Below are 27,069 nucleotides of genomic sequence, written 5' to 3' on the forward strand. Positions count from 1 at the left end.
AGATGTGAGCTGCTCTGTGGGTTCTGGGCATTGAACTAATCTCTCTGGAAGAGGAGCCATCCATCTCTTCAACCGCACAATTTTAACTGTAAGATTTAATTGTCCTAAAAAAAAAAGATTTTATCTTTTGGGTGTATTATATCTCAAATGCAAAAAAGTAGCTCAGTGCAGCACTGCTGTCTATGCCATTTGCCCAGTGGGGCACATCCAGGATGCTGCAGGGGACTGCCCCAGAGTAACCCCGTGTAGTTACTCACCTCTTGGGAACATTTAGGCTAGTTTTTCTGTGGTAGCATCTCTGTTTTGGGTTTGGCTAATAGATGATTAAGTCTAGGTTATATGTTTTGGTCAGTAATGCCACAGAGGTGCTGGTTTTGCCTGTGTTATGTCAGGAGGCAGGATTTGTCCCAGCCCTGGTGACATAACCCTTTTCTAGTTAGGGCATATCACCTAGGTTTTGTTTTATTTTTGTTTTATAATTCTTATTGTAGGAAGCTATTTTGAAACTTGGTAAGTGTGCTCACCCTCCTCGTATGCTTGCTTACCTGTGAGGTTTAGCTTCAATCGTTCCAAAGCAGTTACAGTTCTGTTAGATGCCAAGTAGATTTGCTAACCCACCCACCATTCCCTCTGCATTTCCCAGTTGGCTTTCTGCCGTAAGGCCTGCTTCCTTTCTCTTTATTTTTACCAGTGTGCACTGAAGACTTATTTTCTCCTCTTAGTTCTTTTTGCTAATTATGCGATTGTCTACCAGGGTTCTCTTATTTGGTCAGTGAGCCCCTTTCAAATATTTATAGCTCAATAGGCAACCATCTCTACAACATGTAATTTGTAAGGTTATAGATATAAAGTGCGTCCTATAGAAATGAGATGCTCTATACAGCTCAGTATCATGCAGCCACTAGGAAAGGAAGTCTTATTACACAGAAGATATCCAGATAGTAGATTTCAACATGCTGTTACATAAAGATCCCGGCTTTGTTTCATGCACATGAATGCATATTCTGTAAGAGCATGCACTAAAATGCTTGTGGTGTCTGGTCTGAAACCGAGACTGGGAGCTTTGTGCTCACTTATATTTTCTATTTTTGATACTACATTTATTACTGGATTTTTTTTTTTTGAAGATAATAGGCCATTGCAATTTGGAGTAAAGCTTTTCCACACTGAGGCTCTTAGGGAAGATTAATGAATGTGTTTCTGGATTTGTAAAAGAGGGAAGCCCTTTGCTGCTTTTCGAGGTAGGAGTCCTGCAGCGACTGCAGTGCCACCATAGCTTGGGCCCTGGAAGCATCTGGAAGGCTTAACACAGCTGATTGAAGAGATGGTCAGCAAGAAAGTATCATGGAACGAACCATGAAGCACAGGATGGAGCAACTTCTGTACAGAAAGGGAAATCTGGTGTTTGAAGAAATCACTGCATAGCCCGTTTGAAAGTAGGTCACAGTCCTCATTTCTGTTTCTGGGCTAACATGGGTCCAGCTGTCAGGCTCTGCCAACTAATCCTCCGAATCAGCAGAATCCCCTCTGAAATACATCGCAATTAACCTGGAAGATCTGACCCCAAAGTGGAAAGCTCCAATATATCATTACGTCTTAAAACCCAGTAGACGCGTGTGAAGGAATGGAAGTCTTCCATTGAAGGAGGCAGTTGACTCCCCACAGTTACAACTTAATGCTCACTCACTCAGTTGCTGTGCCTGGTTGTTCAGTAAGCTCTTTGGCTTCCAGCATACAAAGTTTGAAATTTTTCTTTTGTTTTTGAAATTATCATTACATTATCTTCCACCTCCTTTCCTCTCACCAGACCCTCCCACATACCATTCTTTGCTTCAAAATTCATGGCTGTTTTTTCATTAATTGTTGTTACATGAGTGTGATGTGTGTGTACCCAAATATAAGTTACTGCAGTGTAATTTTCCCTAGAACCATTGTGAGGCTCTTAGAAAGTTGCCTTAGAAAGTTGGTTATAGGTGACAGTAAGGAGAAGACTGAGGCATGATCAATCATGGACTTGGTAGAAAAACATCCTAAACTGCCCTGAAGGAAATTGGATTTTATAATTTGAAGTCTACATATAGGAGTCCAGAATAACGAGTGTGTAGAGTTCAAAAAACAAAACAACAACAAAACAAAACCAGAAAACCCCAAGCAGGTCACAGCTCCTTTTCTAAAGAAAGCAATCATGGAGTTAGCCCTGGTGGCTCACACCTACAAACACAGCTCTCGGGAGTTCAAGGCCAGCCTTGGCTATGTAGCAAGCTGGAAGCTAGGCTGCTCTACAGGAAGAGGAGGAGGAGCAGGGAAGAAGCGTTTGCACAGAGCACAGCACACCTTTAAATGAATCCACAGATTTCTTCTAAAGAACACAGCACATGGCATCACTGTCCGAAGCACTATACATTTGGGACTAGCCAAGCAGCAGCATCCTTTCCCAGTTTGTAAATTGTGTCCTCTGGGAACCTCCTAAAGGAAAAGAGAAGACAACTACTGAGACAGAGTCCCCACACAGCCATGGCTGCTGTGAGCGCGGCAGGAGGCCTTCCAGAGCCACTCTGACTTCTTGAACACAAAGAATGGAGAATTAGGAATCAAAGGGGTCCAAAGAAAGTGCTGTGTGTGCGCAGGGGTGCTTAAGATTAGGTCTAATCCTTGAGATGAGAAGCAATCTGGGTGTGGTCAAGAAAGAACAAACTATTTTGCAGGAACTGTCAGCTGCCGGGCTAGCTGGGGTCTCTTAGTTGTCAGTGGTGCAGGTGTATAAGTTTTCTACATTCCTTTATGAAATGAACCTCTGTTCTTTTCCTTTTCTATAACTACAGGTAAACTATACATGGAATCTCTTAATATTTGCCTCCAAATAGTAATAACCAAGCTCCTATGGTTGGTTAAACATTCACATTCTACTAAACACCAAAGTCTAATCTGCACCATTGTGATAATTGTAACAAACAGTTAATTTTTCTTCTGTGAAATATTTTAAATTCTTATAAAAAAATGTGAAGTGCAGCACCATTTTCAGATTGCTGGTTAGAAGGGGAACCTTAATTGAGAAAGTGCCTCCATCATGGCCTGTATGCAAGTCTGATGTGGGAGGGCCCAGCCCACAGTGGGTGATTCTTGCCTGGTTTGTATAGAAAAGCAAGCTGAGAAAGCAGTGTTGTCTGCCGCTTCTGCTTCAGCGCCTGCCTCTAGGGTGCTTGCTGCCCTGCTTGGTTTCTGTCTTAGCTTCCTTCAGGGGGTGACTGTGACTGGGATGTGTAAGCAAAGTAAACCCTCTCTTTCCCAAGTTGCTTTTGGTCATGGCCTTTATCACAGCAATGGAAAGCAAAGTAGGACAAAATTTAAGGGATTGACCAGTTCACATGACCTCAGTCACTGTAGTCTTTTCCTTTACGTGTCCCTTAAGTGTCCCTGTCCCTGAGCCCTGCCCATTTCTGTTCTCTAGAATAGGAACAGATGCAGGGTCCCACAAGGCTCTGGTGTGAGACTCTGTTACAAACAAGCAAGGGACAGGGAAATGGGAGATGTTTGTCAGAAGGAACAGACTCAGTTCCAAGTTCTGGGACCTTCCGTCCAGTGGGATCACGATAGAGAAAGGATATTGGACTGGAAACTCGCTAGGAGATACTCTCTTTCTCACCACACATAAAAGTGCTAGGCCCTCGATGGAGATGATAATTAACTTAATTGTGGTAATCGTTTTCCAGTGTGTGCATAAGCATGCTATTATGTTATACACCTGAAACGTACAAATTTACCCCTCAATTACCTGTCAGGAAAGCCAGGAGTGGGGAGAACAAACGAATGCTGGCTGATGTCTCCTGAGCACATAGAATGCCTACCGCATAAAACCCAGTCTAGTCAGAGTCAAAGGTTCAGATGGCAAAGCAAGGACAAGGGGGCAAGGTGCTCCATCAGCAGGGGAAGACTGAGTGCTGTGCCCACAGTTCACCGTGACTTCTCTCAGCTCTCTAGGATAGTTAGAATGCAGGCTAGGCATGGAGAAGAGCTCTCACTGGTCATGACCTTGACCAGGTGGTTACAGCTGAGGCTGACCGGGGAGAACAGGTAGGCAGTGGGCAGGACATGGTGAGCACGTGGAAAGGAAGGCCATAGAAGGGAAGCACATAAGCTCTTTGGATTTTCTTCCCAGGGTCTGCTCTGTAATCGACTTCCTCGTCTAACTGCTGCTGCTGAAATGTTTCCATGTTTTATATTTGTTAGGGATTATCAGGTGGTGTTTACTGACAAACCTACCTTTATTTCCTCATAGCTTATTGGGATTTGTGTGCATTTAATCTCTACTTAAGTGATTTACATTCTTTTAAATAGTAAGCTGCCAATATCATTCATCAGTATAGTTTTGCAATAAATTCAAAATGGAACCAAAAATGGAGTGATAAGCCAGGGCTTTGGGCTTGAGAAGATAACAAGGAAGATAGCAGCAGCCAGGACTTCTCCTCTTTCTGAGACAGATTCTGTGCCCCACAGCTTAGGAAGAGTCAGCACCCATCCATCGCCTGTGTGCTAGGCATGGACATCTTCTGAGCCACTCGGTGTATAGAAAACCCTTTGTTGTCCTTCTTCTTGTTGGCTGCCAGCTGTCCTGCTGCATGAATGCATCACCGTTCAGTTAAAACACTGTTGTTCTCGGGAAAGAGTGGAGCGCTGTGCCCACACAATGTCCTCCCTGTCCTTCCCTTTCTTCTCTCCTTGTGGTACCAGTCATGTCTCAGCAGGCCATTCTGGCCTAAGTGCTTCCTGGGTGCTCTGCCTCTCTTCACTTCAAGAGTACATGCTGTCCCAGAGCGTGGAGTAAGAGTTACAGAAAGACGGACTGTTAGAGGAACTTTCCAGTCCTCGCTGAGAAGAACCCCAGTGCTCCCACACTCAAAATCTTCAGTCCTTTTCTTAGTAACTGTTCCCGTATACTCCACACACATCTTTCCCTATACTCTAAACCATTTCTACATTTCCTATAATACCCAATGCAATATGGATAGCTGTTAGGCTGCACTGTTTAAGCAGCAATGATCAGTACAGATACAATTTTTCCACGGGATGTTTGACCAGAAATTGATCAGATCTGTGGACTTAAGACTAGCTTCATTGGGTGTCTCCCTCTGCTGCCCAGGAACTCCATCTGCAGAATTGGCATAATAAAGTAATTGTTGTGATGTCAGATCAGCCCACTTGTGTAAAGTTCTCAGAATAACATTTGACATCAAATAGATCATCATAAAGTTTGAACTGCTATCTATAACAGGATTTTTCCAGGCTAAAGATCAGTGGCACCAGGGTTGTAAAATCCTGCTTCAGACAACTTGTCTATGTCATGCACACTGTTTGCATAGTGTCAGGAGCTGGGACGGAGGCGGCCCAGCTGTGGGGGTGCTGAGTTCTGAGGGTGTGGGGTCCCTGGCTGAAGCTCACCCCCCTTAGCTCCTTCCATGGGCTTCATAAAGGCTTCAGTGGGTGCTTGAGCCTCAGCTATCTTGGAAGCTATGGTGTCCAGCCTCTCACTGGGGCCACTCAAGGTCACTCACAATGGTTTCATCTCTTCTAAAAACCTGAGTCTTCTAGTTGAAGGTGGGCTTGTAGTTAACTTAAATTCATTAGGTTAATTGGCTTTAACCAAAGATTTCTGGACCTCGCGCCATATCTGTAAGTAAGACTTTTAATTGTGACTCTACACAAAAGCCCTTTAAAGCACAGAATCGTGGTTCAAATCTATAATCCCAGCACTGAATCAACATAAGTAGGAATTTCATGAGTTTAAGGTGAACCTCGGCTACATAGCAAGCTCAATCCCAGTCCAGCCTTGACTACATAGTGAGCTGCTGTCTCAAAAAAAACAAAAAATAAACCAGACTTAATACATGGTTCAGTGGTTGAGAGTCCATACGGCTCTTGCAGAGGACAACTGGAGTTGAGTTTCCAGAACCCGCACTGAGCAGCTTACAACCACCTGTACACAGGTAGGCTGACTCTTCTGTGTCTGTAGGCATCTGCCTGCGGGCAGTATGTTCTCTCTCTCTCTCTCTCTCTCTCTCTCTCACACACACACACACACACACACACACACACACAAATAAAAATAACCGAGTAAAACTGAGAATGAGAGAAGTGGCCCTCCCCAGGAGAGAGCACGCCAACTTGTCCAGTGCCAGTGGTCAGCCCTGAAAAAAATACAAACAAGTAACATTAAATGGGCGCTGCCCGTTTACATGTGGAGTACCAATTAATAAAACAGAGACCATGAATTTAAAGGGGAACAGGGAGAAGAATATAGAAGTGTGGAAGTCTTTGGAGGGACAAAAGGGATATGTTGTAATTACAATACCATCTTAAAAGGAAAGGGGAGAACCCCCTCTTAAAGACAAAGCATCAAGGTGGCGAGACACCACGCCCCAAGTTCCGCGTGACTCCTCACTAGCACTGAGCCCAAAGTTCCACGTGACTCCCAACTAACAAAGTGGCAGCTTCCAGAGAAGAAATAATTTCTCGAGTTTCAATGTTTGTACCGCGTGGCCCTGGCCCTCCCCCCCCCCCTTGCTTTAGCAGGTTTCTTAGAACCTGCTAAAGCAAGTCAAAGCCTTTACTTCCTGCTGGGTCTCAGTGACTCGTCCTCAGCAGCTGAGAGGAGAAAGAGCAGAGGGGTCTCTGCATGACCGAGTCTGAATGCATGCCTATGGTTGCTTCTGGTTCAGGAACGGTTAGATCCTTGCAGGATCTAAATGTGTTGGGATCCCCAAACCAAAAGGCAAAAGAGCCTGGAGAAAAAGAAGGACAGTAGATGCAGCAGGGCATTTTCATCTCCTAGTGTGTGCTTCATTCACAGCCAGTGAGTCCCTGAGACTGGGGTGTCTTCACGGGCATTTTTTAACCAGGAGAGGCCTCCCACGCTCCTGTGAGCTTCACTGACTCTTTTGAACAGAAGTTTTACTTGGTTCAGTGATCAGGACTGCCGTTTCAAACCAGGCTGTGGGGTTGGAGAGAGGTCTTGTCACCCTTTCACTCTCTCCCGAGTGTACCTCGAGCTGGAAAAAGAATCTTAGCCTGACCGTTTGGTGTTTGCCCGGCTGTGGGACACAGAGCGAGAAGAGGGAGACATGCAGATATGTTGCAGCACATTCGAGAAGGGGTTTTAGCATGGAAGATGCCGGAATGGAATGTAAGTTACCAGCGCAAGCCTGTCGTGAAAACTTTAATAAGAATCTGTAAGAATGTAGTGCTCGCTAGGCCAGTGTGACAAAGTAACACTTCCAGCGGGTGGAAGCCCGTAAGAAAGCTCTTACTAGATCTGTGTGCTGAAAAGAGAAAGAAAGCCCTTTTAGTGCTGGTATGGTTAGAAAGCAGAGCAGGATTTAAAGTTACCTTTGCTGGGTGGAAGTGTAGTAGTCACATCCACACCACTGCTGCTTGCTGTGACAAGCACAAACAAGACTCAACAGTGTCTCCTAAAGTCTGCAGGCCCACGGAGGACCACATGCAGTTAAACGTTAGCTGTAGGAAAGTTTGCTACATAATTGTTGATTTCTTACTGCTCCTAATATTCCCTCTGGACCAGATGGTGGAGGTGGAGATGGGCATTTCTCTGCAGAGTAGTACATTTGCAGGATTAAGAAGGCATTTGTCCTACCTCCTTGTCCTTCCCTCCCTTCCTTCCTTCCTTCCTTCCATCCATCCATCCATCTGTCAATTTCAGAAACACAACCTGCATTTCTCTCTCATCTTTTCCTACTGGAATGCTTTCCTTGTCTTGACCTGTGAACACTTAATTTCATACAAAAATCTACATGTTTTTCTACAGAGAAAACTTCCTGCATGAGCTCATGCTGCTACTTTTGAAGAGTTATTGCTGTCACCGTATTTTCTTCTCTAGTAGTTCCTCTAGTAGACATTCTTCAAGTTTTGAGATAAGGAAGGAGTTGTTTGCTTTTAAGTACATTTAATTTATATTTTACTATAAAACACTTGCTATGAGAAAGACATGAATTTTATGTATTATCAACTACTAGGAGATGACTCATAGTCTAAATAATTGTTATTTATATTTTATGGTTAAAAAGTACAGAATTGGGACAGCATATTTGAAGTGACTTTGAGCTTTGATTTTGTGTTTGCCTTTTAACTCTGACTTTACTAATTTTGAGATGAGTTATTTACTAATTATCGATCAAAATGAGAGAAAAATGTGTATTGTCAGTGTACAGTGTTGTACAATGGGGGCTTCTCAGATTTTAGGCTTCAACATACATCAAAGAAAAGCAAAATTCCTCCTATATGATTTGCTCGCTTAACTAATTTCCAGATTCTTTCTGCCCTTGAGCATATTTCATGTAGACCGCTCTCTACACACAAGTGTTATTTACGGGGGGCGGGGGGGGGTCCAGAGTAGAACACTTGTCTACTGTGTTCACCGTCCTGAGTTTGACCTTTATAGCTCTGCTAAACAAAACAGTGTAAAGCAGATTCACATGGGATTTTCATGTCTTAGGATAAAACATAATGATGAATGCGCAGCTGGTTTTGTATTTCGATATGATACGATAAGTTTGCCAACATCATGTGAACTACACATTACTTGGCATGGAAGTGGGATAAGTCAACAGTTAAATTTCAAATTTAAAAAGGTTGGGGCTAAGCCAGAGAAGTCTTAATATCCTAGATTAATTTTTAAATGATACTGAATTTTGGTCCTATTGTTTTGTTTCCATCTCTTGGGTTTTGGATATTACAAAGACCTCGCAGAAACAGAAAACATGAAAGCTTTGTTTCCATTGACTCCAGCTTCAGTTTGAAGCTCTAAGCTTAGAGGAGAGATGAGCAGGCGTAGCTATCTATGTATGTCCTCCGCCCACACGGCAGCCCAGCAGCTCAGCCATGGAGTACACACAGGTGGGAGACGCCTGCTTCCGTTGGACCAGCCCTGGACAGGGATGGTTAGGGATGAGTGAGGCAAGAAGCGAACAGCCCCTCTGCCCCTGCTGCCCTGTGAGCCACCTTAGCCCATACTACTTTCCCAGCACCTTGGTACTCACTTAAGTCTTCAGCGAGTAGTCACCGAGTCCGGAGTCTCTAGCATAGAGTCTGAAAGGCTTTCAGTAAGTTAGTGGTCTGTTCTCAGCCTCCATCGGACGGGGTTGAAGGGATCACACTTCCTTTCTGGAACTTTCCTCAGCTAGATGATTTTAGATTAGGTGTTTTGCTGTTTATTTGCTTGTTTTTGAAAAAGCAGCCATCAGTAAAATTTGTCAAAGCATCATCATTCCCTGACTTGTATCTTCCAAGACTTCAAAGTATTCTAGGTTAAATGTAATTCAACTAGCTTCTTCTAAACAAAAAAAAAAATATATATATATATATAAACTAAAAGGAAGGAATAGCTGGGAGGGGTGAATGAGGTCAGAAATTAAAATTTTTTTCCTAGGAAGTGTGTGTTGCTCCAGAACCCCCTCACCCCCTCCCCGCAACTGTCCCAACCACAGCTGCTGGAGCTGAACCTACAACTCTGCGTGTGTTCTAGAAATGAGATTGCAGAAAAGGAAAGGGACAGAGACTTAAATCAGCAGGGAGAATAACAAGGCAGTGGCACATGTTGTCACATAAACTAAAGGTGTGTGACATGTTTTGTGCCAAGACTTAATTAACAGTTATCTTCTAAGGTACAAATCATACACTCAATTAAGCCCACTAAAATATTCTAATGGCGTTTTACTGAGTTGGTATTTAGTAGTTATTCTCTCAAATGATATTGTCCCGCCGAGTCTCAGGCCCTAGTGTGATAAGAACTTGACCCTGTACTTTGTGTCGCACATCAGAGCATCGTGAAACATGAAGGTTTTACTGAGCTGTAACTGACAGGTCTATCAGCCCTTCAGATTCTCAGCATTCATGAATAACTAGCACATGACTACTCAGTATGAGTGAGTTGTGCTTTTTTTAATCAAAAGACAGTTTGCTTAGTGAAATCTAAAATGTTTCATCATGTATTAGAGCAGTGCATGTGTATAAATAAATTCCATAATACAAATAATTAGGTTTGTTGATTTATATCGTACTTCAAAAGATCCACAGGGATTCATAAAATCAGGATTCTTAATGAGAAATTGCTTTTCTTCAGTCCTATTCAGTTTTAAAGGGTGATTCCACAAACCATTTCTGCACTGTAACCTGTTAGGTTATGCAAGAATGTTTTTAATGTCTTCAAAAACATAATAAAAAGGCCGGGCGTGGTGGCGCACGCCTTTAATCCCAGCACTTGGGAGGCAGAGGCAGGCGGATTTCTGAGTTCGAGACCAGCCTGGTCTACAGAGTGAGTTCCAGGACAGCCAGGACTACACAGAGAAACCCTGTCTCGAAAAACCAAAAAAAAAAAAAAAAGAAAAAACATAATAAAATAAAATGACCAGCTTCTTCCTCGGTGCTGCCTACGAGGTGGCTGCCATCTATTTTGCGGCATCATGGCTGCCCTTCGGCCTCTGGTAAAGCCCAAGATCGTCAAAAAGAGGACCAAGAAGTTCATCAGACACCAGTCAGACCAATATGTGAAAATTAAGCGAAACTGGCGGGAAGGTTCAAGGGCCAGATCCTGATGCCCAACATCGGTTACGGGAGCAACAAGAAAACCAAGCACACGCTGCCCAGTGGCTTCTGCAAGTTCCTGGTCCACAATGCCAAGGAGCTGGAGGTGCTGCTGATGTGCGACAAATCTTACTGTGCTGAGATTGCTCACAACGTGTCCTCTAAGAACCGAAAAGCCATTGTAGAAAGAGCAGCACAGCTGGCCATCAGAGTCACCAATCCCAACGCCAGGCTACGAAGCGAAGAAGATGAATAGATGGCTTGTGTGCATGTTTTATGTTTAAATAAAATTACAAAACCTGAAAAATAAAATAAAATAACCAAAGAGCAAGTAATATGACAAATAGCCAAGAAGGTGAAAGTTAATATTTAATCTTTCTGCTTACTTGATTTGATCTAACATTAACAATGCAAGGGTTTCATGATTTTCTGTAACAGCCCTTATAAGGTTAAAGATTAACATTTTTATGTAACATCTTAAGATGTTTTAAGGCTAGGGTCTAGCACATGTTTCTCATGTAGGAAGCCCTGGCTTTGATTCCTGAAACCAATAAGAAGGCTTCTTGCTTTGAGTCGTTTGGTTTTGTAGTAGTTTTCTGATAATCAAAATTCCCAACTTAAGCTCGAAACAAGATGCTCAGGAGATCAGGGTCATCCATAGGAATATTCAATGCCAGCCTAGGTTACGTAAAACCTTGTTACCCAAACCCAGGGAAAAGTGTGAGGTCAGTCAGAGTCATTAGAAAAAGCCAAGCAAATACTGCATCCAGAGACTGTAGCTACATTTCAATGAAATGACGTCACTGAGAACTAAAAAGTGTTTATGTACTTGCAGTTTTCTATGTGTGGGAGTTCTTCCTTACCAAGTCTGGAGCTAGGAGTTGTGAGAATTCTTCATAGATCCATAAAGAGATATATTAAGTATGTTTAGAGGTATACAATGGTTATTAATGGCTGGACAGTGGTGGCTCACGCCTTTAGTCCCAGCACTTGGGAGGCAGAGCCAGGCAGATCTCTGAGTTTGATGCCACTGATCTACAAAGTGAGTTCCAGGACAGCCAGGGCTACACAGAGAAACCCTGTCTTGGGTTGGGGTGGGGGTCAAATGAGTGTTAATAACCAGATGGGGCCCATGTCCTTGAGCAGTTCTCAGACATGTGAACATAGTATTTTGAACTTTTCATATGTATGGATATTGCTTTTCTGTCTACAATTTACAACACCTGAGCTGATCCAAGTCCTCTAGGAGAGATCCGAAGCCACACCTAGGGTGTGAAATCAAATATTGTGTTTTAGGATTGTGTTCCTCATTATGTTAAGTGTGCTTCCGGTTTATAGCAGTTAATCCTTTTAAATGTAAATCCCCAAACAGATCTGGGGTGTGGCGGCTGTCATGATATCTACTCCGCAATTTCATAGCCAATAGCAATAGATGATCTAAATTTTCCCATGAGAGTGGGTGAGGCCAGGTTCTACATGTTACAACCAAGCAAGTTGTAAACTTGCTTCTTCTGGAGAGTAAGGGCAGCACAGAAGATCCTTCTAGTCTATAGGAATTTGGATAGTCTTTCCAAATGACCGACAGTGGGGGAGTGAGGCAGATGCTGTGCCTGCAGTCCCAGTGCGAGGCTGTACAGAGCAGCAGGGAGATCATGAGTATGAGGCCAGGTGTGCTTTTAGCAAGATCCTGTCCCAAAACCAGAACAAGACTGCCCACAGCCACAAGGGTAGTTTTGCCTTTTATAGTCTGAGTGAGTTTTAGGTATGAAATGAAGGAACTGAGTCTATTAAGATGCAAAGGCGAATTTATTTTTCAGTTGTCTTTTTATTTTTATTTTTTATTTTTTTTTTAAAGATTTATTTAATGTAAGTACACTGTAGCTGTCTTCAGACACTCCAGAAGAGGGCACCAGATCTCCTTACGGATGGTTGTGAGCCACCATGTGGTTGCTGGGATTTGAACTCTGGACCTTCGGAAGAGCAGTCGGGTGCTCTTACCCACTAAGCCATCTCACCAGCCCTCAGTTGTCTTTTTAAAACAACACTACTTATCAGATTTATTTTAGGTTATGAAAATATACAAGCCAGGCATGGTGGTGTACACCTTTAATCCCAGCACTCGGGAGGCAGAGGCAGGCGGATTTCTGAGTTCGAGGCCAGCCTGGTCTACAGAGTGAGTTCCAGGACAGCCAGGACTACACAGAGAAACCCTGTCTTGAAAAACCAAAAAAGAAAAAAAAAAGTTAGTAATACATAACCCTTTATATAAGAAACATTGCCCACAATCCTGTCATCACAATGCAGAGCCTTCATGTATTCACTTCAGTATCCATGTGCATAACTGTCATCGAGTCACCAGCCACAATACTGCCTCTTGAGTGCTTTAATGTTGCTGGTTGTATTTGAATCCATGGAGGGATATTTCCCCATTGGCTATTGTTACTTTTGGGTGTTTGTTTGTTTGTTCTAACAGACCATCAGTGTCAGTAATGCAGTGTGTTAGCTCTCTGCACCGTGTTGAGCTGCAGTAGGTCCCTGCTGATGGATTCACTCTTCCTTCCCCGCTTTGCCCTGGTGCCCAGCAGCAGCCTTCCCTGCGTCTGTGAATTTGGTGTGTGCATCAAACTGCATCTTGTCCTGTGACTCAAACACTTCTCGTAGGAGAATCCCTGCCAAGCTTCCTTCTACAGGATTGTTACTTTGTGCGTGCGTGTGTGTGTGTGTGTGTGTGTGTGTGTGTGTACCATCTTTCCTCTGTCCATTCAGCACTAAATGGATATTTCAGGCGTACCCTTGTGTGTGTGGTGAAAATGTGAGCAAGAGGTGCTCTGAGGTCCTGATTCCCACTTCTCTGAACCATAATTTTGGCTCTAGCATTTGTTGGTTGCTTGGGTTTTGTTGTTGCTAGTTTAGTTTGGTTTGGTTGGTCTTTGTCTTTTTCAATTTTTCCCACCAGTATGAGTAAACAAGGGTTCTAGTTTTTCTCCATCTTTTTCAACATTTGTGATATTTTAATTTAAAAGTCCTGAGTACGAAATGCTATCCCACCATGATTTTAATGCATCTCCACGTTGCTTGGAGGAATTAGTCACTTCATAGATGCTTGACCATTCGTATTTGCAGGGTTATGCATATGAGGATGCAGCCCACTACAGGTCAGAGTATATCTCAAAGAAGTTACATCTTCACTGAACATACATACAATGTCTTTTTTGTCATTAACTCCACATAGGGACCAGGCCTCCAACATTTGAACCCTTAGAATGTCTCCCCACAGACCAGTTATTTTTGCATTTGTTCGTGTGTTTGAGACAAGGGTTCATACTGTAGCCCAGGCTAGACTACAACTCCCAGTACCACTCCTGCCTGAACCACTATGCCTACCTTGCACCAAATTTCTTATCCCTAATTCTTATAAATGGTTCTTTGAATGAATAGTAACTAAGAAAAGATTTTCTAAGTTGTGAATAGATCATGTGAATAAGGTTGAGTTGTCATGTCTATATCAATAGTAGTGATGGGATTAATTGGTCAAAGGTAGAAGATGGCTAAACATTTGTTAATTCAGAATTAGAACTAAGCAGACCATTGGGGACCTGCTGATAGAGTCTCCAGCAGTTTTGGAAGAGCCTCAGGTATCTGTGTGCCTGGTAGACAAAGAACTACCCAGAAACTGCTGCACGAATCCGAACGTAAAATATTGAAAAGTAGCAATTTTGCTCTTTTCCAAAGTTCTAAACTAACAATGAGTAGGACATTTATCTTTGCACATACACAGATAACAAATAAAAGCTCAAAAAAAAAAAAAGACATCAAAAAAAAAAAGAGGGAGTTCCTTGACCTAGAATCCTGCCACTCTGGCAGGTGAGGCAGGAGGATCGAGTTTGAAATCATTATAAGGAGAGCCTCACAAGATGCTGTCTCAAAAAACAAACCAAAATAAAAATTAGTCTGTTCTGTATTTGTTAATGTAAGAACTAGTAATAAACTGACTGAGCACTTGGAAATTATTTCTTCAGTATTCGTTGCTTTTTTTTTATCAGTTCATATTATTTAACAAACTGTCAAAATATTTTATGCACCCAGTACCTCTAAGCCAACATAAAAAAGAGCAAACTTGCCTACTAAAATATATTGGGAATACCCATGTCCAATTATATGTAATAATCATAGTTACACATTGTTCTCTTGCCGTTAGCAGGAAGTCGTCTCTTCATTCCAACACGCGTTCTAATGGTGAGAAAAGCCCTTTGCAGGCTATGGAAAGTAGTTAGGTCTCCTAGGACCCCAGCTCTCAGTAAACACCAGCTACCACTCTCAGAAGGTGTACTCTGGCCTGCAAGCCCGGGCTTCTAAAGCCGGTCAGCTCCAACAAATTACTTGTAGGGCAAAATCCTAAGCAAAGCATTTAAAAATGCAGAAGCAGCTTGGATTTATTATAAATTAATGACATAGGATGTTCATTAATTATTAACATTGTTGAAATATGCTGAATGTTTTACACAGGTTTTACCGCCAATAGCTGTCATCAGAATGGCTTGAAATTACACCCTGGAGAAAAAGAGAGAGGTTTTTACCTCCGGGCATTTTGAGCTGTTTGTTAGCTTTGCCGTACAGGAAAAGACAATGAAGTTTTGTTTTCCCTTTCTGAGTTCATGATAACAAAAGAGAGATTAAAGAGAAAACAAGCATTTCTAGCACGAGCAGCCCACGTTCATTGATGATCCTGGTGGGGCACATTAAGCATCGCACTCTAAGCGGTAGTTTGAGTGCCTCAGCTGCAGGTCAGTGGGGAGGACACAAGCTGGGCTGGTCAGGAGGTGCGTCTCTGGCTCAGAGAAGGGCCACCTAAAAACACAGCTTTCCTCAAGAGGTTGATCTTTTGTTAAAAGGAAACGATCCTATTTCTAGAGCTTTTCCAGGTCTCCTGTTAACCAAAATTATCAGTTTAACATAACCACAATGCCAAAAAGGCCAACCTGGGACTGCATATTTTTATCTCTGGCGCGTCCTAAATGTTGTCATCAGCCACCTTCAAAACACAGGATATTGATTCACAGTATTGGACATCTCCTCGTGTTGAAAAATTAAGCCACTGTTTTGAAACAGTAAGGTGTATATCAATAAAGTCCTTCTTACAGATGACTTAGAAGCTGGCCAAAGGGGCTGCAGTCCCGGCTACTCAGGGGAAATCCCTTGAGCCCAGGGGTTTAAGGCCAGCCTTACAGCTTAGGAAAACCCTATCACAGATGGTGATGATGATTGAAAGGACAACAATATTTAAAATATTCAATTTGTTCAGTATTAGTAAGTGTTTAGTGTTTGATCAGATAGGTAGAGGTTTTTAATTGTATAAATTACATTGTTTTAAGTATATCCTTATTATATCATAAAGGGGAAATTTCCAACTCGTTTAAGAACTTAAAGATCTCCATGAAATAGATACTGGGTTGTAAGCTGTTTCTAGTTAGCATGTGTTACTGAGAAGGGCAAAGGCCAGCACACACTCAGGTCGCTTTGTTGGTCTTCCTCTGCAGAGCTATGCGCTTCCCCTTCCATGTCCACACTGAGGTGGGAAGCTCCGCCCCACCCTCCCCATTAGGAAGGATGAGCATGGCGTCAGAGCCTGTGTCCTGTCGTCATGCTGCCCTGTGAGCACACTACAACCCGTGTCTGCCCTCTGCCATGGCCCACACCTTCCATGTTGCATCTAAGCGTTCTGCGAGTAGATGGATGTGGGAAGGATTCTTGAAGTCCCCCTTCAGTACATGGAGCTTTTTCAAGGATGATAAAACATTTTTTTCTTGGCCACTAACAAAGACTTGCTTTTGTTATGTTCTTTCTTCTTTACCTTGGGTCATGTATCTGTCAAGTGTTGCTACGATACCATGTTGTAGGGTGGAAACCCTTCATAAGATTTCACAATCCTTAAATAATTATAGCCTGTTAAGTACCAAGAGTCACCGTAGAGGCATTTATATAATCATGTTGTCTAAAGGGCCTCATTTCAAGCTGGTTCGTCTGCTGTGATTTTCCTGGGACCACACAGCATTGTTACCTAATTCCCAGAACCAGCTGATTCCTTGAGAGGCTCAAATCGCAGCTTGTTCCTGACTTCCCAGGCTTGCTCACTTTTGGGGAGAAAGCAGCATTTTGATGTCTCCGTATTTTAGCAGCACAAAGCTCTATGAAATCATTGTTTAAGAAAGACTCTGGATAGCCGAGGAAATGGTTCAGTGGGTTACACACTTGCCACCAAGCCTAATGGCCCGAGTTGATCCCTGGGACCCACATAAAGATGGTAAGAGAAGAACCACCCCACTGAATTATCCTCTGAGATCCACATGTGTGCTGGGGAACATGCGCCAGCAGTCATAAATCCTGCGCATATAAACCCACACAATACGGACAAATACAGTTTTTAAATTAAGAAAAAAAGAATTTGTAGGCTGGACATGCCATCCTAGTTCTGGGGAGACTGAGAAAGGTCACAAGGTTAAGCCAGTCTAAGCTACATAAGGAGAAACGCTCTCTAAAACAAATAATAATGATAAATGACTCTAAGGACCAGATGTCAGTTCAGTGGTGGATATAGTAGGCATGATCTGCTGGCTCTGACCCCGAATACTGGAAAAAATAATCTAACAAGAATACAAGAATGATTTTTCAAATCTTAGAGAACCAAGTGCTTAGGCATCTTTTTCTTTTCAGAATAATGTCACTCACTCAGCTTGTCTTTGGGGCTTTCAATTTGGCTTTAAATATTACAGTTTAAGGTCTGCTCATGTTACACAACTATGTCAGCACTCAGGAGATGTGGCAAAAGGATCATAAGTGGTTCAGCTTGGATAGAAGAGCCTGTCCAAAATGCCTGAAAAATAACTATTACAGACCAAGATGCATGTAAGTCTTATGGTGAAAATCTTACATATTGATATTTCTTGACTCTACTTAGCTAAATTTAAAAATTATGAAAAGTCTAGAAAAACTTCCATTTTAAAAAATATTCATGACATTCTGTGTTCTAAAAATATTTACAGGATTCAGTAAAGGACAGTGTGCAGTTTTATAAACTAGAGGCATTTTTGAACATTAAGAAAACATTAAACCAAAGCTGGAATATAAATGGTACAGGACACCCAGTCCTCTCAGCACCGCATCTTCAGGTCCTGGGTTTCTACGTTGTTCACACTCACTATACGGGAAGCCTAGCCACACTCTCAGCTTGCTTTGCTGGAATGAACAGCACCAGTGTGGATTAGATAGTTCCAAGTCTGTATTCTGTTACTATCACAAAACAGCCAACCCACATAGTGTACTCAAATGGGGGCAGTTTCATTTTGACTTAGTTTCGGAGGTTTCAGTCTCCGCTCTGATCAGTTGGCACCATTGCTTTTGGTCTTGTGGAGATACATTGCTACAAAGGAAACTGCTCACCCTAAAGCAGGAAGGGCCATGTGACTGGAAGGGGCAGGATTTAAAGTCCCCTTCCCCAGGATGCACCTCCAATGAACTGTACTTAGTAAGGTGAGGCCCACCCTCTAATGTTCTGTCATCTCCCCATCGTTCTCTGGGCCGGTGAACTAGCCTTTAAACTGTGGCCCTTCAGCTAATCTGAACCATAGGTGACATAGGAAAGGCTCAATAGCTTTAGGAAACACAACGTTAGCCCTGCCTGCCACTTCTGTGTACTACTGACTCCTTGGACAGAGGTAGAGACCTGGAGAGCAGCTAGAAGAGGGGAGTTGTCTCTGAATTCTCTACCTGCCTGCAGGTCCTTCCAGATGGGTTTCTGGTAAAGAAGGGGAGACTAACTGGAAGCTGGTGTCACACCCAGATGCTGTCACAGATGGGCAGCTTTCTTTCCTCTTCATCTTTCCCCAAACCACTTACCATCCACTAAGTTACCCACGTCCCCCTTCTCCCCTACCTTGTGAAGCAAGTGTATAAACCTCTAGTTCTTACTGTTTTAATGAAATTAAGAGAACTTTTCAGATCAGCATTGGTCATTCGATGAGCTTCCTTCCGTCGTGGGACAGAATTGTATTCTTGGCTCTCTTCCCTGACTTAGCACAGTAATGCTTCCTGGATCTTAACTTCTGAAGATTTTTTTTTCTCATATAGTAAAATTGAAAAGCAGCACATATGTACTATATAAAATGTATAACTCCCTCCTTAAAGCAAGTAAAAAAAAATCAGTATTTTAACAAAAGAAAGGGGAAAGGTAATAATCCTTCATTTATAAAGGAACTTGACTCTCTTTTTAAAATCAGGGTGAGTGATTGAAGGCTGTGAATCTGCCCTTTTACTCCCTGTGCCACACAGGACAAACTCCCTCCTGCTCTTGTGCATGATCCCCTCCCTCCCTGGCAGAGGGTACACTGTTTACAGTCAGCACAGGTACCCTGTACTCCAGAAACTCCTCATTACCCGTCTCTGCCGCCAACAGAACTTTGCTCCCATTTCTTCTAGTACTTAGCACATTCTGTTTTCATTTGTCTCCTTTGGGAGACTGTAGCCAGTGCCATCAACACTGTGATGTACCTGGATTGCTGCCAGCTCGCTCACTGCAGATCTTGCTGTGTATGTACATGCCTGGTATACAGCTCTCGCTATCCATGTGTCGTGTACTTCTCTGCATGCTCCCAGGACAGCACAGCTGGCTAGGCAGCACAGGGTGTGAGCTTTGGCCTTCCAGCTCCTAGCCTAGCCAATCGAGCTGAACTACCCAGCGTGACTCACAGGCCATCCATCCTGTTTACTGAGTGAGTGCTGTTGAGCCACCAGCCTGATACTGCCCTTCAGAGTGACTGCTGAGCCGACCACTCCCCACATCTGTCTGTGTGAGCTCTGCCTCCCAAGCTTACAGCTTTACCAAGACTCTTTACAAAGACTGCAGTTGTTCAGGTCTGTGATGTGAAGACTGTGAAAGAGCGGAAGGGCCTGCTTAAGTCTACTCAATTATTAACATAATTGTATCTTAAATCTACAATAGAGACTTGTTTTTCACCCTCCTTCCCTCTCTCCCTCTGCTTCCTCCCTTCTTCCTTCATTCCCTTCCTGCACACCCCTGTTCTTAGTAACAAGAAGAAACGGAGTCTCTCACATTCTAGCCCAAACAGGCTTAGAACTCAATATATAGACCAAGCTGCTGTTGAATTCCCAATGAACCTTCGTGACAACCAAGTGGGTTTTGTGGGCAGGGGGGTATCGGTGTGACTACCAAAAGACCTGTGTGGCTTTTTACGTATTTCATGCATCATGTCTGCATTTTAGGGACTGACCTATCAACGGTACAGTTGAACAGAGTCAGTGTGACTCGTTTTGACTAAACACAAGTCAACAGGGTTCAAGACTGACAAGCATACAGACACAGGCTGGAACAGCTACACTCTTAGCCTGAATGTTGGCTGAAACATTTACTTCCTGTCTACTCTCAACTTGCTGGGATAATCTTTTCTTCTCTCTCCACCTTGAGTCTTGGAATTGAGGGAGGGGCAAGGTGGAAAAGGATAAAAAGAAAGAGAACATCCACTCTTAGTGGGGTTTCCATGATTGTAATGTCGCCGTAGCTTCTATCATCTGATCCACAGAAACCTAGACCTCTCTGGCTCTTGGTTAGATGTAACTTCACTATGTGTCCACCAGTGAACTAGGTGAATACTGTGAGTGATTTAAGCCTTGCAAATGAGGGACGTTGTCAACAGGACAGAGCATCAAAGTTCAAGTCCTGTTTCTCTTAGCAGAAAAAGCAAAGCAGCCAGATGTGCAACCACATAATTATAAACCCAGCCCTTAGGAGGCAGAGGGAGCAAGAATGCTACAGTCTGGCTTTGCTCAATAATGAAGGCCTGTCTCTAAAGAGCTGAAGACAAAGCCCAGACAGTGTGTCTTCTCTCTGGCCCTGGAACCCTGGGCCTGTTATCTTCCAGAAAGTCTCAAAAGGATACCCGCTGATACCCAGCACAGTAGGAGGTACATGCAATCCCAGAATGTGGAGGTAGAAATGGGAGTGTTGGCGGCTCGAGGTTATCCAATAACAGAGTTCCATGCAGGTGTCTGTAGGAGCCTCAGTGAGCCCCAGAATGTATCCAGCTCGGTACCCAAGGCAATGCTCCTGACTGGGGGTTTTGACTCTAGTAGAAAGTGGAAATGCTTAAGTCACAGAATGCACAGTGTAGGCCAGTGGGGTGGAAAAGGGACCAGGAGGCAATTATGCATCAAAACTGAAGATAACCAAATGTTTTTTTCTGTTATTTCTGCCTTAACCAGCAATGTAAATTCCAGGATAGCCTGGGCTACATAGTAAGACTCTGTGGTTAGGCAGTGACTATGAAAGTAAGTGGGTAGGGATTTATGGATCTCAGAAAAGTTGGGAGAAGATGAACATGGTCAAAAGCATTGCATGATTTATAGCCTCAACGAATCAATACAAAACACTGTTACATCCTGAAAGAATCAACACAAAACATTATGATATCCTCAGAGAATCAATACAAAACATTTATTATATCTTCAAAGAATCAATATAAAACATTATTTTAAAATGTCAGGTGGTATTGGGAAGACGGCAGTGTTGTAAAAGTCAAAGAAAAAGTGGTGGTGTTAAGATAGTGTGGAGCCGTTTTATGAGGGAATGGAGCTGAAGTATGGTAAGTGGATGGGTTCTGCGTGCTGTTGCAATAGTCAGTACAAATCATTACACATTTACAAAGACTGTCAATCTGTCCCATCAACAGTGAGCCCTAATGTGAAGTATAGACCTGTGATGTTGGTGATGCCCCAAACGTATCACTTTAGTGTGGGAGTGCAGACTATGGGTAAGGCGTTTCTGCTTAGTCGTTCCGTGAACCTGATGCTGCTGTAAAAACCAGAAAAGATTTAATGTGGATAATGGGGAGATGCTGAGGCTGAGGGTCTGATTCGAGGAAAGAGCAAGGTGGCAGGTGCAGGATAGGCTGGCCTATAATGTCACAACTTAAGTTCAAAGCTTAGTGACATGAAATGGGGTAAAATATGTCTCTCAGTACATAACAGTCACTTGGTGACATTTCTGTGAAATTTGGTAAGAATTTCTAGAGTATTTTACTGACTGACTGCAGAAGAGGAACAATTGTTCACAGTGAGCAACAAGTCTTGCTGATTAAACTCTTTCAGCTGATACTCGGGAGTAAAATGATTTCGCTCGGTTTCTTCCAACCAGTGTTTTAAATTACGTCTACTATTTACTTAGGGTGTTTCCGGAGTTGCACGTTTTTCACTTTGGTTAAACTTTCACGTTTAAGTGTGGGAGCCTTTTTTGCAGTTACAAAGCATGTCTGTAAACATTGGCACTATTTGTGTTAATTCTCCATGAAGTGAGTTACTCTCATGCTGAAGTAAAAACAATCTCTTTCACTTCACTTTAATTAAGCAAAGTCTAATGAAGTTGAACTCTAATTTCTCATTTCCAAGTTATTTAGTTGCTTCTAATTACAGACTGAGCTTAATTGATTAAATCTAATTTTATAACTTTGCCCAGCTGTTGACATTAGCTGGGTAGTAATTACAACCTCTGATTTACCATTTCTCAAGAAAACTGGAAACCATTTGCATTGTTAAGACTTCCTCCCCTTTGTGCAGTCTGTACTGTGCTAAGAAACAGGGTAATGTGTGTAGCCACTAACTAACACTGTAACTGCAAAGGGTTGCTGGAGACTTAAGTCACCATCAAAGGAGGGACAGCTTGCCTTGTAACCTGGTGTATGCTACAATAGGTTGAAAATACGATTTTCTATTTAGAGGATTGTCCTCTAGTGAAGAAAAGTTTTCCTTTTCTTGTTTATTTTAAGATAAAGCCATTTTTCTGGGAGCTGGGAAAAGACAGCTTAGTGGTTAGTGCTTGTCTTGCACTAATCCAGGTTCACTCCCTGGCACCTGTATCAGATGGCTCACCACTGCCAGTTAACATGCTCTAGAGAAGTCTGGACTCCAGGCACCTACACTCACGTGCTCATAGACACAAACATATACACAGAAATTTTAAAAAGTAATCTTTTTTTAAAGTCTTTTTCTGAGCAGTGTGGTAGTGCATGCCTGTGATCCCAGCACTGGGAAGTGCTTGAGAAAAGAAGGCCAGAAGATTACAAGTTCAAGGTCTTCCTTGCCTTCCTAGCTCCAGGCCAGCCTGCGCTACACGAGACCCTGTCTCAACCACACAAGCAAACAACTCCCCCGTAAAAGCTTTTTTGATTGGATTGAAAGTGTGTAAAGTTTAGTCCTATTGGCGTTGTGTGAGGGAACTGTAAAATGAACCAAGGGGGTGCTTTCAGTAAACCAAACAGCTTAGTGGTTGGTTTCTTAATGTTCCCACAAAATACACTGGGCATGCATGTTCTAAGATAAGCTTCCCGTCATGTTCACTAAGGTGGCAATTTCCTGGGCTGTTTTAGAACAAATTATCAAAAACAAGTTTGATAAATGATTTCAGGAGAGGATAAGATTTACAAATTCTGAGGCTGAAAGGCTTGTCTGTTCTTACCCACGCTGTCAGCTGAAACTGGAATCACCTTGTGATTTCGCCCACACAGACCAGGCGATATTCTCTTGTGTTAGGACAGTGGCTCTGTGAATCCCTGCTTTTTGGTTTTGAGTCTTGTCTGATAAAATATTGAGTTTTAACATTGACTAATCCCACAATTAGAAAATTCTACATCTGGCTGCAGGTGATAAATGGGTGTACATGAAAAACTATGTTAAATTGCTTTCAGTCTAAATGTACATGTATAATTTCATGTTGAAATGTGGACCGTAACTCCCAGATATGTAATTATGTATGTGCAGATGTTCTGAAATCCCCCAATACAGCCCAAATCTGAAACCCAGGATTGTTATTTACTGAAAAAAATGTGTGTCTAGTTGTGATGTAGCTCAGCCTTAGCACCTTCAACCCCCTGACTGGAATTCAGACACGCCCTTGGTACACACCTTTCATCCCAGACAATGAAGGTAAAGTTGGTTTGTAGAAGGAAGTGCTAGTTTTTGAAAGTGACATCTAACTGAATGACAAAGTGACAAATCCGAGAAAGATTTGACAGAATGGGGGTATCCCCAAGAAAGAGAAAAGGGAAGCTATTTAAGAGAGCACAGAGAGAGAAAAGGAAAGAGAGAGGTGGCAATTTACTGAGAGAGTTTTACTCAGGTTGAAAAGAGAACTAGCTAGACTCAGGAGAAGACAGAAAAAGCCAGAGAATGAGAAGGAGCCAGAAGATGTATTAGAATCATTGCCAAAGTTAGTTTGAGCCCAAGCAAAGCAATTCAGAGGCCAAGAGAGAAGCCAGCTGAGTTGACTGGTAAGCCCAGAAGGAACCTAGGAAGGGGAGAGTTTATCAGCAGCAAGTCTCAGAGGCTGAAAACAGTCCAGGATAGATTAGATTGTACAAAGGCTAGAAGCTTCCAGGACTAGGCCAGGTTAGCAGACAAAGGCAGTAGGCCTCAGAGCTGGCAATTACTGCAGAAGAGAAGTTCTATTCACACAGCATTGCATCTGTCGCTTGCTCCCCGGGACACTGTTACCACGTTAACTTGGACTTCGTTTTCCCTGCCAGCTCCAAGGGCAGCCCCTCAACCTGTATACGGTGCTGTCTCTTGACAGCTAGCCTGTGTGACCTGGTTTAGTAGGGATTGTCTGAACAAGCTGAAGGAGGAAGAAACGGGGGCTGAGAGGAGTAAAGTGTGATTTAGCTTCTACTCCTAAATATGTATTTATCTGGTGGTCACTCCTGTAACCTTTGATTGTTGCTACACAAACTCGGAATGACAGTGGTTCAGAAATTAAACGAAGGAAACGTTCTCAGTAGTCAAGGCCGTAGGTGTTATATTTTCATATAATGCAAATTTCATAACTAAAATTAGAGGGTTGGTATTTATGACTAAAATGTTACAGTAATCCTGCAAGGGTACTGTATAGTTGAATGAATACCTACGAGGAACAATTATATGTAAATGAGGATAGCAGTGTCTGGTCGGTTACATTCACTTTTTCAACATATACACTGAAACTGTCAGATAAACATGAAACTGCTCATTTCCACCCATGATAAAAAGTGATGTCATGCGTTCTCAGTTATTACACCAAAGCTGTATGCCCACAGACACCAACTAAATGATGGACAGGGATGCCTATACAGAGAAGAACTGGGTTCTAAGCTTTTGTTGCCAGCCAGCCCTGAACCCATACATAGTGCTCTACTGCTATAATCCCAGGAGTAGGGAGACTAAAGTAGGAGGATTGTGAGTTCAAAGCTAGCTAGTTTCATTCAAGGGTCTCAATTTATCTTGGCTAACAAGCACAAGAAACCTAGGTTCATTCTCCAGGTCATTTTTTAATGTGCTGTAGAATATGAATTCTGACCAAATGAGCAGCTCAGTTAGATCGGTTCTATCACACAGCACTCCATCATAGACTCAAAAGTCAAAGCACTGGGAACCCCAGCACCTCTGAAGAGAGACCATTGTGAGGAACGTGGGAAGTTACAGCCGTGTGGACTGTAAAGGGCTCATTCACAGCTTGCCTGGAGATGTGCAGTTTTTAGCAGAGGGCAGCCTTCAGTGCTGGCTGCCTTCGTACTTTGGCTCTGGATGCCTCGGAGAGCCTGTCCCAAGGCTGTCCACAAGGCATCTTGTCTGTGTGCTTCCCTTTGGCCTTATTCCAGGTTGCTCATTTAGACGCTAATGGAATGAAGCTTTTAAGGGAGCAGGAAGATCACTCAGGGTTTCTTAGGGTTAGCAAAAACATCATGGTGTGTGGCTTATTTGAACACAAGGAAAAGGTTCAAGCAAACAGTATTGGAACATCACTTGACTCATTTAAAACGGTTTCTCTTCTACTGACAAATTTAAAGATGGTATACGTCGCCCTAGCTATAAATTTCCTAAGAGTTTAAATTTTTTTAATTTTGAAAAGCTGAAGTTAAATTTCTTTTCCTTTGTTTTTGTTTTTGTTTTTCGAGACAGGGTTTCTCTGTGTAGCCCTGGCTGTCCTGGAACTCACTCTGTAGCCCAGGCTGGCCTCGAACTCAGAAATCTGCCTGCCTCTGCCTCCCAAGTGCTGGGACTAAAGGCGTGCACCACCACTGCTCAGCTGAAGATAAATTTCTGTTTTTACTGTTTTTGTTGCTTGGTGAGAGTTGTTGGCTTTGGTTTGTTTGTTTGTCTGTTTGTTTGTTTGTTTGTTTGTTTTGGTGGGAGGGCACTGAAACCAAACCCAGGGCCTCACGCATGGTAGGTAAGGCACACTATTCCTGGGCTCACTCTTCATCCCATGTTGTTCTTAGTTGGTGAAATTCCCTGTGCTATTAAAATGAAAAATTATAATTTATTTTTCAAATGATTATAATTGCAGTTTAAGCTTTCCTTTTCTGCTGCATTTGTTGCTTGCTCACCAGGAACACTGCTACCAAGCTGGTCTATCTAGGTCTTCTCTCCCCACAGCTCTGAGAGGGAAAGCCAGTGACTGAGTGGCTTCCTCCCAGTGAGGCTTCCGGTTGGGATTTTGGACTCCTTAGAGCTCTGGGCCTCTCTTTGCTTTCTTTACTGCAGGGAACTTGAGACTTGGCCTCAGTTTTTCTGCAGGGGATTCACACAGCAGACACGGGTCTGCTGGTTCTGAACCCCTCTGAGATGGAAGTCCCGGAACACTACAGAAGGGCTTAGGCTGACAGAAAGGGCCCTGAACAAACTGCTTCTGTGTGACAAGCCTGTGTAGACTGTTCACAGACATTGTCCCTGTTCATCCTCACAGTACTGCCTACATCTGAGAGGTATTTGCTGTCCCTCAGCAGATGAGAGAAAGTGAGGGTTTCCCTCACTAGGAATCTGCCCATTTCCACTAATAATAAAACTTCAGGACAGTAACATAAAAGTAGAGAGTTAATAGGCTTTCATAAACAGCTTAACTTGGTATGTGCTGGAGATAACAGTAAAATAAAAAAAATAAATTAATTAAAAATAAATGAATAAAAAGCCCATGCACTCCTTCCTAAGCCCTGTGGCACGAGTTACGTACTGTGAGCCATTTTTGAGAGATTAACTTGCAACCTAACGAAAGAGCCTCTCTGTGACAGTGACAACAAAGGTTCCAATGATACTCCAGTTTGCGTGTTTTGGGGGGCTGCCTCTAGTTATATGTCTGTAGGTCAGCCCTACTGGGTCTGGGCTTCATCTGCTACATGGCAACACTGACCACATGATTTTGAAGTAAGCACATGGAACAGTGTTCTGGAGCTGTCCTGACATCTGCTGCTGTCCCTGGCCAGTGTGCCAGGCCTGTCCTGGTTCACCTACACTCATCCTGACTTAGCCACCTCAACATTGTTCACCGTGGGATGCACTATACAACATGACCCTTTCCCAGCTGGAAAGTGACAACTTGAGGAAAGTTTCCTTAAGTACCAAGTACTGTTAGAAGCCAACAATCAAGGCCATCTCCTGTTTAACTTC

General features: G+C 42.9%; 1 protein-coding gene and 1 pseudogene across 7 annotated transcripts in view; both read left to right on the forward strand.

The window, feature by feature from the left end:
* Map7 (microtubule associated protein 7) overlaps nucleotides 1-27,069 on the forward strand; it is a 132,071-nt gene that overhangs the window by 51,512 nt on the left and 53,490 nt on the right. Inside the window, exon 1 of one of the 7 annotated variants that reach the window (XM_029482844.2) lies at nucleotides 6,642-7,177. The exons of the other annotated variants lie outside the window; for them this stretch is intronic. Within the exon in view, the coding sequence (XP_029338704.1) occupies nucleotides 7,156-7,177 (22 nt within the window). The 5' untranslated portion in view covers nucleotides 6,642-7,155. Of the gene's footprint in view, nucleotides 1-6,641; nucleotides 7,178-27,069 lie in introns of those variants that run through there. 7 annotated transcript variants of the gene reach the window in all.
* Nucleotides 10,439-10,875, forward strand: LOC110302894 (large ribosomal subunit protein eL32 pseudogene; annotated as a pseudogene).

This window comes from Mus caroli, unplaced genomic scaffold (assembly GCF_978045245.1).
Source record: "Mus caroli unplaced genomic scaffold, Mus_caroli_1 scaffold_9, whole genome shotgun sequence".
Taxonomy (NCBI): Eukaryota; Metazoa; Chordata; class Mammalia; order Rodentia; family Muridae; genus Mus; species Mus caroli.